The 14,811-nt window shown below is 41.4% G+C and overlaps 1 protein-coding gene across 1 annotated transcript in view; it reads right to left on the bottom strand.

The window, feature by feature from the left end:
* Nucleotides 1–1,476: 1,476 nt before the first annotated feature.
* Nucleotides 1,477–14,811, bottom strand: part of zanl (zonadhesin, like) — an 82,247-nt gene continuing 68,912 nt past the window's right edge. The window contains exons 99-120 of the mRNA XM_084922896.1: nucleotides 14,523–14,617; nucleotides 12,672–12,848; nucleotides 11,705–11,913; nucleotides 11,475–11,619; nucleotides 11,277–11,374; nucleotides 11,040–11,186; nucleotides 10,773–10,937; nucleotides 10,466–10,593; nucleotides 8,860–9,131; nucleotides 8,573–8,781; nucleotides 8,245–8,389; nucleotides 7,900–8,147; nucleotides 7,680–7,809; nucleotides 7,406–7,587; nucleotides 6,956–7,137; nucleotides 6,566–6,696; nucleotides 5,981–6,183; nucleotides 5,763–5,898; nucleotides 5,201–5,344; nucleotides 4,604–4,700; nucleotides 4,347–4,390; nucleotides 1,477–2,248 (exon numbers count right to left, since the gene is read on the bottom strand). Of these exons, the coding sequence (XP_084779022.1) occupies nucleotides 2,193–2,248; nucleotides 4,347–4,390; nucleotides 4,604–4,700; nucleotides 5,201–5,344; nucleotides 5,763–5,898; nucleotides 5,981–6,183; nucleotides 6,566–6,696; nucleotides 6,956–7,137; nucleotides 7,406–7,587; nucleotides 7,680–7,809; nucleotides 7,900–8,147; nucleotides 8,245–8,389; nucleotides 8,573–8,781; nucleotides 8,860–9,131; nucleotides 10,466–10,593; nucleotides 10,773–10,937; nucleotides 11,040–11,186; nucleotides 11,277–11,374; nucleotides 11,475–11,619; nucleotides 11,705–11,913; nucleotides 12,672–12,848; nucleotides 14,523–14,617 (3,343 nt within the window). The 3' untranslated portion in view covers nucleotides 1,477–2,192. The remainder of the gene's footprint in view (nucleotides 2,249–4,346; nucleotides 4,391–4,603; nucleotides 4,701–5,200; nucleotides 5,345–5,762; nucleotides 5,899–5,980; nucleotides 6,184–6,565; nucleotides 6,697–6,955; nucleotides 7,138–7,405; nucleotides 7,588–7,679; nucleotides 7,810–7,899; nucleotides 8,148–8,244; nucleotides 8,390–8,572; nucleotides 8,782–8,859; nucleotides 9,132–10,465; nucleotides 10,594–10,772; nucleotides 10,938–11,039; nucleotides 11,187–11,276; nucleotides 11,375–11,474; nucleotides 11,620–11,704; nucleotides 11,914–12,671; nucleotides 12,849–14,522; nucleotides 14,618–14,811) is intronic.

Here is a 14,811-nt window from a genome sequence, read left to right as displayed (position 1 = left end):
GAATATGTGCAGCTGAGACTGTAATCTTAATGAGTCTGTGCACAGTTGCTGTTTTTTTTGCTTTTGTTAAAAGTATTGAGCGACCTTTCTAACAACGTAACCCAGTTTGGAAATATACGTTCCTGGTTCTCTAGTGCAGCAAGTGGCATCAACCACACTGTGAGTGCTACACAGTACTTCCTGATTATTTAGTATTTTGTACCGTGTGAGAAACTATGAAGTCTGCTCTGTGCGTTTGTGTGTGCGTGCATAGATCGATCTAGATTCTAATTTTTTATGACTGACTGTAAGTTTGAGCTCACTTTCTTAATAAATTTGGGATGAATTTCATAGTGTCATCAGTTGTTCTACACTGTATAAAGCTGTGAATAAAAATATGTATAAAACCTCTGCAAAATATACTCTATTCATACTTTCATACTTTTTAGTAGAGTTGACCAGCTGGTCATTAGTTAGATGTTCTCCCACGTTTTAGAGGCTAAACTTATATAGGAGTTTGTTTTTTAAATATATGAATAAAATCCTTTGCAATCAGTGACCCTAAAATCTAGAGCTCATTTACATCATCAGATGCCCGTGACATGCTCTGGCAGGCTTTTATTGCCCTGCCTTCAGTTCCTGGGTTTTTCTGCATTGTTCTTTGATAACTCTGTTGAATAGAGGACAGTTGACTCGCTGGGCTCGTGAACAATTTCCTGTGTTTCGCCTTTAAAAACATGTAGCTTGCATTTACAGTATACTGTATAAGATAAAGGTCTAATCATCTCTTACTTTACTCAGATTGCACAGAGTGTATATTTGTTAATAATTTGAATTAGTTTGGATAAGGATAAGTGTAAGATAATAGGGGATTTCAGTTTTTACTTTATAATTTTGTTTAGCGTAATATTTACAATTAAATTGTATTTTCTTTCCTTATTTAATTTTGACGTACTGTTCCTTTAATACATGGTAACCGTGCACGGGGGGAGCGTTCGCGAGTGTGGAGTAACGGGGCTTTAACTAGCTGTGGAGTCAAACAGTTTTCTTACCGTGTACAGGAACATTCAAACGGATCACTGTATTTCAAGACTGTGGAAATAAATGTTTGCCTGTTTGTTTTCAACTACAAGCGGACTTTGTTGATTATGTTCAACTGCACAAGGACACGCATATGGCCCGACTACCAGCTGCTTCCGCGGTAATAGTATACATTTTCCCCCATTTGCAGTGTGTTATAGCACTTTGCTGACTCTCCACAGTGATTATAGCCCGGCACACTTCACATTCCACGGTGTTTCACAGATGATGATGTGCTTTGGATCACGAGGTGTTCCTTTCCTTCTCTATATTTTTATCTTCCCATCATTTGGATACAAGTTAAACTTGATTGTATCTGTCCAAAGACTTTTTCCAGAAATGTGCCTCCCCTCTTACAAATGCTCTGAAAATGTTTGGACTCCATGTAAAAGGTAAATAAAAACAGAGCGGGCCAGTTTTGTAAAAACATTTATTATTCACAACAGAACTTCCAGTATTTAAAATGGATTTTTAAAAGTACAGTTTTTGGGAAAAATAATTTTAAATTTGATAACAGCAACATTTATCAAAAAAGAGGAGATATGGCAGTGCGTACTAATGTGCAGCGTTTCCTATTCGTTCAACAGTCTGCAAATATTTCAGAACTGAGGTTTCTTTGAGAGGAATGTTGTCCTATTCTTGTTTTAATATATGATTTTAGTGACTCCATCAGATTGTCTGGAGTTCATGTTTTCCAAAAGAATAAAAAATGTTTGATTTGCCTGAGTACAGAATGGTTTTCTACTTTCAGTCGTTTTTTCCATGAGCTTTGGTGCAGATGGGACAGTGGTGTTTCGCTTTGCTGTCTCTCTCTACACTGTTTCCAACCAGTAAAGACCAATAATTAAAATACATCTACTGTCTGGTTATTAGACAGCAGGTCAGTAATGGACACGCTCTGAAGTAAAGACAGGGTGGAACTTATTACTCTGAAAAACTGTGGGCAAACACTACAAGAAACACATACACATATAACTATTTATTTAATTAAACATTCACTTCAAATGACATGTTCAAGTATAACTTAAAAAAGCACCAAATAAACAAATAAGCAAGTCTTATCTTCATTTTTACTCTTCTTTGAGATAACAAGTGGTTACATAGAGAAAAAATAGTTTCATTGAAGTTTGTCATCAAAAAGCAGTCACTTTCTCCTTTTTCTGGTTATCAATGTTTGTATATGGAACACCTAAAACAGAAGACATGGGAGACATATTAGAGCTGAAAAATAAGTAAAATACACACACATTATATACATACGAGTAATTATACACCAAGCTTTAGTTGTCAGAGAGATGACATCACATTTGACTCTGGTATACAGAGGAGTTCATGTTGCCCCTTCATCAGCCCCTGTGGTGGATTTTTGTATGACATGTATACCTATATAACTCTATACACTATATATTAGGGGTGCAACGATACTCGTATCTGTATTGAACCGTTCGATACAGTGCTTTCGGTTCGGTACGCATATGTATCGAACAATACAAAATGTTTAATTTATTTTATCAACTTTTCTTCTGACGATGCTGTCTGTGTTGAGCGCTCAGTGGATCTGCGTTCGACTACTCCGCCTAGACTGCACTGTTGAGCGCAGATCCACTAAGGGCAGCGCAAGCTAGCGAGACAGAAGCTAAGCTCGTTGCAACATGGCAAATTGAACCTCCCCCACCCTCATTCAGATCTGGCCTTTGGAACTATTTTGGTCTTCATGTGACGTATGACCGTGAAGGTAAGCGCGTCATGGACAAAAGTAAAACAGTATGTCGGATGTGCCACGCAATGCTCAATTACATGGGTGGGAACTACTGCGTTAGCGCAGTTTTCTTGTTAACATGTTGACGCTGTCCAGCCCCACGCACGGGGCGATCCGCGGTTAACGGAGATTTGCCTTGTTGTGGCGTTAACGTCATTTCAGATTGGAAAGAGCCATTTCTCTGTAATAAACTCTCTTTTCCAAAGATGAGTGATTTCTCGATCAGATAGATTTATTATTTTAGTACTTTGTTGTTTCAGCAACATTAACTTTAAAAACTGTATTTTTGAGTTAAAATATATATTTATAATTTTAATAAATGACAAATTAAAAAGCATGAACATTTTTTTGTATCGAAAAAATATCGAACCGTGACACCAAAGTATCAAACCGAACCGAACCGTGAATTCTGTGTATCGTTGCACCCCTTCTATATATCTATCTGCACTGAACATATGTACTAGGTAACTTTCACGTAGAATATTAGGCACGAGGTATTTTGCCCTTATGCACACACACACACACACACACACACACACACACACACACACACACACACACAATAAACATTTTTCATGCAGCTCTCTTAGAAAATAGTAACATGGTAACAGAGATACTGAAACACACTATTAACCTACAATGGAGTGTTTATTATTATGTAAAGCATTTAACCCATATATTTGATGTAGTTAGGTCAAGTATTATTCACATGTATATCATAAGATTATCACAAAAAGTATGCTGTTTGCTGTACTAATGTGTGACCTTTGACCATGTTGTGACCTATTGTCAGAAGGCAAAGCAAAGGGTTAATTTAAGGGTGCCCCTTTGTGCTGGGCCCTCAGCCAGAGTCCTGGCCCGTACTTGACCCTGCACCTGCTGTTTTTGGGCGCGTGGGAAAGTTACTCCGCAGCAGGGAGGTGGATTTTTGTGTTCTTGACTTTAATTGGAATCGAGAAGCAGAAACCTACTTCTAATCTGAGGAATTACTCACACTTGCGACCACCACATCCCTCCTCTACTATTGTTGACAGTTTGACAGTAAGAGGAGTCTTTGCAGACCTAAGGTGGGCTGCCATGCTCTTTTTTTAAGAGAGAAAAAGCTTCCGAACAAGCGACACTTATTCTTATTCGAAGGACGCTGTCGTGAATTTTTACACATAACATGCTAAGTGAGGCACACAGAGTCTGAGATTTTTATATTTTGCTCTTTCGTTGTGCTTTTTACTGTCAGACCTTTGAGTGGATTTGCTGGGACATCCTCGCCTTGTGGTGTAGTGTTAATATACACCTGAATGTTCCAGCCCAGCAAACTGGTCACTCTGATGGTCATGTGGATTTGATGAGCAGGAGCTTGACTGCTACACACCCTTTCAATTTGATGTTTATAGTGACATTATGGAAACAACAACAACAACTACTAACAGTAGTAAGTGTTACACTAACTAAATGTTTATTGTGGCAGAGCAGCTTTATTGTGTTTTGGGGATTTTTTTTAAGCTCATTTAATCTTTTTCCTGATCCTTACTTGTTGATTCCATGCTGATATTTGTCTCCTTGTTCTTCTTTTTCCTGAAAAGAGAAAAACTGAGGTTAGAGACTTTAATGTGTGCATGCATACAGTTATTTTTTTATTTCAAGTTTTATAATGGTATCTGGAAAAAACAAAAAATATTGGCCCAGATATATTTTTAAGACATGTATTTGTGTTTAAATTTCATACAGTGCACACAGACATACTTATTCAAGCACATATTTTTGTTAAGATGATTTGTTAACACTCACATGGTTTTCTTTTTGCAAACAAGAACAATGGTAGTCACGGTGATGATAATGACAGCAACTGGGACCAGAACCGCAATCAGGATAATCCACTTAGTTTCTGAAACACACAAAAATGAGAAACAAAGTCTTTAACTGTTAACCACATGTCCTCCACTCTCAGTGAAAAAATTCACTTGACCAATCACAGTGTGTGCAGTGTCCTTACATGAATTTGAACCTGAGCTTGGAGGAGATTTGAAGTCAGTATTTTATATGATCCCTCTTATCTCGACATTATATTGTCACTTTGAACATTTTTCTGGGTTATATCAACCACGGACATTATAATTCTACTTTAGTCCAGAACGCCGTGTTGGCTAATACCTCTGATATCAGTTGATCCTAGTGCAAATAGATCTCGTGATGATAACCAGTGAAGTATGGGACATCTAGCTGAACGTTAGTTTTTCAGTGTTAGATACTAAAATGTTTCTATGTTTAGTCTTGCATCCACAAAGACACACAAAGACATCGCAGACACAAAGAGTAGTATAGAAACAAGAAAGTTCACAAGGAAATGTGACAGCTTTAAAGAATGAAGTCATGTTTGAGTCGTACCAAGTCCTCCACCGGTGGGTGGTGTCACTTCCATCTCACAGTTTGTGCCTTCAAAGCCTTCTGCACACAGACAGGTGTACGTGTTGTTGCCTGAGTCCTGACATGTGCCTTCATTCAAACAGGGGTAATTGAGGCAGGGACTTGCTGCAAGAAGACAAAAGTAGGTGTTGTTGTTGACAGTTTAATTTAGTTCATTTCTCAGTTAATTTGTAAGATATTTTATTTACAACAGGAAACACATAATCACATAATTAAACTGAGAATCTATAAAGTTTTAGGAAAAAATGAGGTAATTGTGAAAAAACATCAGTTTTTTAACAGCTGTCCATAAACAGCTGTGAACTGGGACCAGTTAGTGGAGTGAATGTTGTCCCATTCCTGTTTAATGTGGGATTAGAGATGCTCCATGGTCCTTTTATTTTCTTTGTTGTATTTTTGCTTTTATGTTATCGGTCTGGACTGCACACAGACCAGTTCAGCACCCAGACTCTCCCACACAGCCCTGCTGTATGATTGTATAATTCAAAATACACGGTGCTCAAACACTTGCATGAACACGTACCTTTGTAGCAGTCACGTTTGAAGTTGTAGATGGTGCACACGTAAGCGTCCTGGCAGGTCTTTGGCTCACACACAGCACCGGTACTGCTACACTCACAAGACTGAGAGCAGTCCTCGGTCACAAACTTCTCTTTGAGCTGCAGGATGGAGAGATATGAGCGCACATCGTCACGTGGTCACATAGATACACAGTCACTCGTGTAACTGAAGGCCACTTACAGGGTAGTATCTGTTTAGGAAGGTGCAGCCACACTGTGCATATGGCACACAAGTCCCCTCACTCATAACAAAGCCGGCGGCACACTGGCAGCCTTCCACACACGAAGTGACTTCACACTCCGAGGGTGCTGCCAGGTTGGCGCAGGAGGCGGGGCAAGATGACATGCAGGGGGAGTAAGTGCTGTTGGCGGTGCAAGAGAGGACTGGGAAAGAGAAACGTGATGTTATTTACAGCAAACCGTTCGACAGACTGTAACTCTTTGTTTTACAAATGTGTCTTAGTTCAATGCCTCACGTTTACAGGAGATTTGATAATGTGCAAGAGTATCTATATAAGAAACTATAAAGAAGAATATAAGAAACTGTAAACTATATAAGATGAATACAAACTGCATTACCACATATCTGTCTCAGTGAGGACAGCACATTACAATCTGCGTTTTCTGACAGTTTTGAAATGCAGTTTGTTTTTTATTTACTTCAAATTACGAATACAAACAAAAACACACAACAGGTGGTGTGAGGAGATGGACTCTGAACTGCTTGTCTTCCCATATGATGTGAATTAAGTGCAGCATTTCTTACCGCAGTCCAGCTGCTGCCTCCACAATCCTAATGTAACTCCAGCCTGTTGACAAGCTGCTGCATATGCTTCATAACTGGCACAGCGCATAGCTTCACTGCCTCCCTCAGCACACAGGTCAAACAGACAGTCACTGAAAGGACAAACATGAGCACAAGCAAAACGCTCACACTTGCACGTTGGTTCATACAGCTGCTGTCATGTGTTATATTGAATATGTCTTGATGCATGTTCAATCATCCAGGTACGTAAATCCCAAAAGGCTGATTCTGTTCATCTAGACGTTGCGTTTTTCAGATGAATTATATCGATTATGCTCAAGTTAACATTGTACTGAAATGTTTCCAGAAGACAGCTTCATACATATCCCCACTGAAGTGCAGACTACTTACTCCTGGTAGATTTGGGGTGACACGGTGGCGTGGCAGGCAGCAAATGGCCCACTGGAATCAGACAGCGCCCCACACTTCGTCGGGCTGTTGTAGTCGCTGAGCTGTGACTGAGAGCAGTCTGACACCTCGAACCCTGAGTCTGGATCAGTCTCTGCTTCTTGTCTGGAGACAGAGAAACTGTTGTGTAACAGCCGTGTGTAACATGAAGTTTAGTTTCCACAAAAACTGTAACATGAAATGAGCCTATTCTGTTTGAAGATTTTCTTTTATCAAGCACTTAACAGGCAGACGGACTTGGGCCAAGCTCTGTTAATTATTGTCGGGCAGCAATAATTATCTTTATTTTATAACATAAGGCAGTTTTCTTTAACAACAATATTCTCTGTTAAATAGTCACAGAAATCTGTAGAAGCAGTGAGCCTGGTTGTAATAGTACCTCAGTGCACGGATAGGACGGTCCAAGATCCTAAGTCTGTTGGCAGGTCGGTCATTGACCTTCCAACTATCTCCAAATTCATTAAGATTCCTGACTACTGTCCCATCTGGCTTCATGTATTCATTTCTGGTGATGCCATCATAGTTCCCACACAGTCCTCTAACAGAATTCTTATAGGTACCAGGAAGTAGGATTTCTGATACACAAACAGAGAGACATAAGAGGAACGTGAACAGATTTGTACAAAAGCCTAAGACGTTCTCAGACAGAACTGTCTTCTTCTTTTACCTCCTCGACTGTTGCCATCAAAGCGTACAGTGAGTCCAAAGTCAGTGGTGAGCTGGATCTGCCTGGAGTTCCTTGTGATGGTCAAACCATCAACTGGTGTGAGAGGAGGTGTTACATACTCCCCGTTGACCTACAGGAGATCAGGTAGGATTGCGTTACATCATTTTTACCATTAGAAATGAATGAAAACCTGCTCTTTTTTAACAAAGTGTCAGCTGACCAGGACAGTCTTCTTCTGCAGGAATTTAACATTGACACCGTAAACATTGATGTACATCTCCTCCAGGAACGACACCCTCTTGTTCACTCCACGTCTAACGTTCTTTCCTCTCACCACCAGGGGCGTCAGGGAGCTCGACAGGTTGTGACCCAGAGCAAGTTCATAGGTGTCGACACCTTGGAAGTGATGCTTGAAGCCATCGAATGTTAGGTAGTGAGGATCCCCACAGATGCTGCACTGATTGAACTCTAACGATGGTGGAAAATGGGAGGATTCATGGTCAAAAACCACAGTCATTTTTGTTACTCTGCTTGTTTATTAAGGTTTGAAGTCTCTCAAACTCACCGGTGGGTCTGCAGTAGCGGTTTCCATTCTTGTCCAGGTCACACAGTGAATTCGAATTACAGCTGTGGTCCTCACATATGACTTCACCACCAGGGTTACAGGTACACGACTCAGTGCATTTATCTGTTAGCCACAAATCTCCTACCTGTGGGCGCACACACACAGACATGCATGGGACTGGTTATACCTGGACTTACAATAAAGGGTTTTCAATATGCTAATATTAAATCCTCATAGCCTCCGTGTGCTTTTGAGCTCAGGATTTTCAATTATGGAACATCCCACTGAGTCCATCATCTAGCAACAGTACGGGCAGTACTGTACTCACATCATGGTACTCTCTGTTTGAGTCCAGACAGCCACACTGGTCCAGAGTAACACACTTGCTGTCACTGAGGACGTAACCAGCATTGCACTGGCAGCCCTCGAGACAAGTAGTTGGAGGAAGATGGCAGAAGACAGGGAAGAGGTCAGAGCACGTGGGAGGGCAGGGGGCTGTGCAGTCTGAGTAGTGGCTGTTAGGAGGACAGGGCAGGGCTGCAGAGAGGGACGAGAATGAGGTAAGACAAACAATAAATTCAAATCTTTATGTGAATCTTTGTTACTGTAACTCACGGCAAAAGCTGCTGTTTCTCCAGCTGATGGTGACACCGGCACTCTGACAGGCCTGAGCATATGCCTCCACGTTGTCACAGAGCGTAGTCTGCATGCCGTCATACTCGCACATGTCATAGACGCAGTTAGCCAGGAAAGCCTCAGGGGGCACTAGAGCGTGGCACGGCTTGAAGTTATTGGAGAGAATGACCCCACCACACTGAGCCTCATACAGCATCTCTTCTTCTTTGCTACACTTTGGGTGGATGTCTGGACGGGTGTCTGGCTGACAACTGAAAAGAAGAACATTTGGATCAGGGTGTAATTTCCCCAACATGGACAGCATACACTTGATTCATTAGAGTAACCACTATCTGGAACCAGGGGTGTTTTGCGTGTTTGGTGAATCTGTAGACCACTACTATCTTTAAGTCTGACGTCATTAGCCATGCCCAGGTCCAAACTCCGCTGCAGGTCCGTAAGTCACACGATCACTGCAGCATCACTGAGAGTTAAAAACTGTCCAAATTCTTTCATCTCTAATAAAATGATCAGCGTTGCTGCTTTACCAGGTGGAACAATTAAGTTTAATGTCCAGGAATCCATGGAAACCGAATTTATGAAATGTAATGGAGTTAGAAGTTAGCAAGCAGTTAGCTTGCTAGTTTCCATCTATATGTAATATAGCATGTTTGAAAGAGGGATTTCCAAAATGTACAGCTCTGCTATCATTTCCAGCATAAATGAAGACAGAAAACTAAACAGCAGTGACGTTTGTAGGCTAGCTGGTATATAATCATGTGCTACATGTTTATATATTGCTTTTTCCACTCGATAAAAGTTAACGTGAGGGTTCCAGATGGTTAGGGAAAAATGCAATCGCATGGCAGGATGCTGTAAGCCAGCGGTCTCCAACCTTTTTTGCGCCACGGATCGGTTTATTCCCGACAATATTTTCATGGACCGGCCTTTAAGGTGTCGCGGATAAATACAACAAAATAAAACTAGTACCGGTACCGAAAAAAAGAAGATTTATTCATAACACACGTGAAAAGACCCAGGAAAACACAGTTAACGATAAAAACAATAACAAAATAACGCTGAAAACCGATAAAAACCTTGAAAACCATACATTTCACACCTGAGCCTCAACTCTCGCGGCCCGGTACCAAACAACTCATGGACCGGTACTGGTCCGAGGCCCGGGGGTTGGGGACCGCTGCTGTAAGCGGACCAAACTTCAGTCAGGAGAACAACTGAGATAATCCATCCACAATATGAGGTTATTCATTAATGTACTGCTGCATGGGCTGGGCTGTAGTTACATGTAAGGTTTTAAAAACTGTGCTTTAAAATGAACAGTGGTAAAAAAAAAAACAAAAAAACCCCAAAAAACTCGAGAAGCCGACAGTGATCGCTGACTGTTTTTAGGGGCTTGTTCAGATTAAATAGAACAAGATACAAAACATTAAAACGTGTTAAAAACACAACAGCCTTATTAAACGCAGAGTAGTTTGGACCTGGAAGCAGGATTCAACATGTCATCACTTAAAGACCGGATAGAGTTACAACTCAGACTATCCACATAACAGCACTAAAAGTTGTTCATTGGTTGTTACCCACTGACCCAGGATCACTGTCTCCATTTGATTTCCAGCTGTTTCCCAGTTCAATGTCATCCTTGGCTGGTTTCTTGTTGGGCATTAGGTTGTCATCAGAGGGGTTCTGGTTGTAGTTTCCACACATGCCACACACCTGGAGAAGAGGCCAGTGGAACAAGGTTATTGCAATGTTTCTGTAATATACAGCAGAGCAGCTACTACAAGCAGCCATAACTAGCATACACAATTTGTAATTTTTAATTTCCTCATGTGACTTGACATTGAAAGAGTTGTGATGCAGACACTAGAAAACATGGTCTTAATTTCTGATACCTTATCAAAATATTCTCCTGGAACAGTGATCTCAACGTGATGGACTCCGTCAAATTTCACCTGTAGACCAAAGTTTGTGTCCAGCAGACTATAGGCTCCACTGGTTATCACTTTAGCTCCAGCCAAGTCAACGGAAACTGGGGTTTTCACCCGCTGTCCGTTCACCTGAGCACAGAAAAGTGAAATCATGTCAGCTGCTGATTGTTTCAGTATGGCGTAGTTCCTCTATAATTGAATGTCTGTAAAATCATAAACTATGTCACATACCAGAACTCTGCGGCCCTTTTGCAGTTCAATAACAGTGCCAGGGTACAGGGTGACTTTCACAGAGCGAACATATGATGCCTCTGGTTGACCACGTTCCTCATTCTTAGCCACTATGTTGAAGGGAGTGACTTGGGTGGCGTTGCACACCTTTAAAATAGCGTATATTTCGTTTTCAAAGACAAAACAGCACCACAGGAATATCTGTTGTGTACAAAGTAAGTTAAACTCTTCCCATACCTCCACCAGAGTATATGTGCAAGTTCCCATGAACGTATGCATCACACCATCAAAAGTGTAGTAGTGCGGATCTCCAGCTACATGACACACTCCTTTACCTGAGGTCGGATATGAGACTCGGTAAAAGGGCAAAAACATACACTGACACAGCTTTAGGTGAAGTGAACATGTAATTATCCAGCCCTTCGTTCAGTTTACCTGTAGAATGACAGCCTAGTACTCCTTCCACCACTTTGCACTCCTGTGCAGGGCTGCACTGCCAAGACTCACAGCTGATGTTGTTGTTTCCAGCACACTTGCATTGCTCTGAGCAGTCAGCCTTTGTGAACCAAGTGTCTCCAACCTAAACATATACCAAAAAAGTTTAATGCACCCTTACATAAAACACATTTTCTTGCAAAAAGGAAAATCTCCCACTGCACACCCACCGGCCTGTATTTCCCATCACCATCAGTGCATCCACACTGGCTGATTGGGACACATTTGTCTCCGCTGAGGATGAGGCCAGTGTCACAGATGCAGCCCTCCACACAGGGAAGATTGCAAGAGCTGCCGTGTCCTGCAGGGTTCTGACAGCTCGGCTGAGGACATGCAGGGCCGCATGAGGTGTAATGACTGCCTGGGGGGCACTTCAGAGCTGGAGGGAGTCAAGCAATTTTTAGGGTTGTTTGTAAAAATGCACAACAGTTGTTACATATCTGTAAACAAAAAGAAGGTTGTATTTGTCTACAGGAAACATGTTACAGCAAAACTCATAAAGTTTGTGTACGTCATTTCTTTTTGGACCATTGTTGGCCCCTAACTCAGAAGAGGGACAGTTTTGGTGCTCGCAGTGGAATTATCTAAACGTTGTGAGAGATGTAACCTAGTGAAAGTGAAACGAATGAGAGTATATAGTTTAAACTGCACTATTTTCACCGGGATATTTTTCTGAAAAAACAAACAAATATTGGTAAATTTTCTTGAAATCTGGGAGTGTCTGGAATGTCCACTATATGTTTCTGTGGACCAATAAACCTTTGTGTTTCCCATAAAGCAGCATATAAGCATTATTCCTTAGCACTTAAAAATCAAGCTTACGTAACCTTTGTTAGACAGCAGACACTGCAGTTTTAAATGGAAATATAAACTACGTACTATAATGTCACTAGTAGTAAAGAAAGTGGAAGATGACCTGGGTGTATTGGACAAATCATGGGGATTTTCTTACTTTATACTCAACTTTTTATATTTAAAGGGATCATTTTGTCACGCTCAAAATGAAGGCACTGATTTCTCAGGGAAACATCTAATACTGTTATTATTACTTTAGTAATACGTTTGGTAGCAATGGAAAAAGTATTACTTAAGATCCTTTTTTTTCTCTATACACACACAAAGAAAAACAGTACTCACGACAGAAGGTGTTCGTCCTCCATTCGATGGGGACTCCTGCAGCAGCACACATGTCGGCGTAGGTCTCTATGGCCTGGCACAGAGCCACGGTCTCACCTCCAGTGGCACACATGTCGAATACACAACTCTCAAAGTATGGCTCGGGGGATACAACAGAGTGGCAGGGCTTAAAGATTCCTGAGGTTAAGATCAAAGATAGAACAAAGTGTAGTTGAAGCGACTGCTTGGGGATGATTTTCACCACATTGTCTAGCCTAACAGTGATATATATCAAAGAGGCCAGCCAAAAAGTTTTAAGGTAAATGTAAAGATTGTTTAATATATGTGAGACATATACGGTACAAAGTGGGAAAAAGGCATGAAGGGCTTACTTCAGCTAACAGCGCATATCTATATTTCACATCACCAAACCAATTGGTTGTTTTACTGCATATATATGTCATATCGTTTCCCAAGCATCACTTCCACAGTTCCTGGCTTGTGCTGAGCGCCATGTTTTGTCTACAAGGGTGCTGAAGTCATCAAATGTCAGTGCTTAATAAGATTAAGTACACTCTGTAAACCAGCATATTGTTTCAGTGGAGGAGTTTGTGTGTTCTAGTCACGTGCTTGTGACAATACAAAGCATCATATAAGAATCAGTCTATTTAATATTTACAGGCATCCAACAGGTACCTGCGGGCCAAATGGAGTGAAAGGCAGTAGATGAAAAAGGAGGAGTTTGGTGAGTCCATTAAAATGGCAAACAATCCTCAATCCTACAGTCAGGTCTTCTGTAATGGAAGCAAAGTCTGTGCACCAACTATAAGGGATCACATTTCCCACCCTCCCTGGGAAAATCAGTGGTAGGCTGCCAGGGGCGACCTTTCTCACTGATTCTGTTCATAGTTTTTATGTGAAGAATATCTCGGCACAGCCAAGTAGCGAAGGCTCCATTTGGTGGCATCAGGATTCCATCTTTGCCTTTTGCAGATTTTGTCGTTCATCACATGGTGAGCTCCAGCTTCCACTGGAACGTTTCGCAGCTGAGTGTGAAGCGAGAACCTTCAAGTCCAAGACCACGGTTCTCAGCCAGAAAAAGGTGGAGCACTCACTCCAGGTCAGGGACGAGTTCAGGGGTCTTGGGATCTTGTGCATATGTATTATTGTAGGGTCTACCTTTCAATATAAAGTGCCTTGAGGCAACTGTTATTGTGATTTGTGGCTGTACAAATAAAATTGAATTGAATTGAGTAAGGGAAGAGTGGCATGTCAGATTTGACAGACGGATTGGGATAGCATCTGGGTAATCTATGATCCTTCCCTGAGCTACGGTTCAGAGCTCTGGGCGACCTCATTTTTTTAGCGACCGAAAAAAATGAGGTCATGTACATAAGCGGCGGAAATGAGCTTCCTTCGAAGGGTGGCTGGGCTCCAAGATAGGGTGAAGAGGTTGGAGTAGAGTGGCAGCTCCTCCACATTCAAAGGAGCCAATTAGGTGGTTCGGGCATTGACTAGGATGCCATCTGGACACATTTGAGTTAAGGTATTCTGTGATTGAAGGAGGCGGGTCAGTTCCAGGACTTGTTGGAGTGAGAGATCGCTGGAAATATAACTTATTAATGTCAGAAGAGCTGACTAGGATGAGGAAAGTCTGGGCTTGTCTCCTTAAACTACTGCCCCCAGGACCATACATAGATAGATGGGTAGATAGATAGATGGGTAGATAGATAAATAGATGGGTAGATGATATTAGACTATTAGTTGTCATGATAACATTCTTTTATGTGTGCGTGTGTGTGTATGTGTGTATCTTAGTGAGAGAGAGAGAGAGAGAGAGAGAGCATGCACACACATATGTGTTTTTCATACCGTTGGGATCAGTGATCATGCCACAGCTGGTAGGCTTCGTGGCCTCTTCCTCCACCTTTACATCACAATCTTCTTCTTCTGTACCATCAGTACAGCTGAGAGGAAATGGGAGAATTCATTGCAATGGAGTCAACATGTTTGTGTTTGGTAATTCTAAGGCTAAGATTAGCAGGAGACTGGTGACATGTATAGGACAATTTCTGAGAAGAACTTGAAAAGTTTAATAGCGATATTTAATGCAGACGTAGCAGTCAAAGCTGAATGACAATGAAATAAAAGGAACTTAGGA

This window comes from Perissodus microlepis, chromosome 3, assembly GCF_051167445.1.
Source record: "Perissodus microlepis isolate ML-2025 ecotype Zambia chromosome 3, ASM5116744v1, whole genome shotgun sequence".
NCBI classification, from domain to species: domain Eukaryota; kingdom Metazoa; phylum Chordata; class Actinopteri; order Cichliformes; family Cichlidae; genus Perissodus; species Perissodus microlepis.
This window is presented reverse-complemented; position numbering and strand designations above follow the sequence as displayed.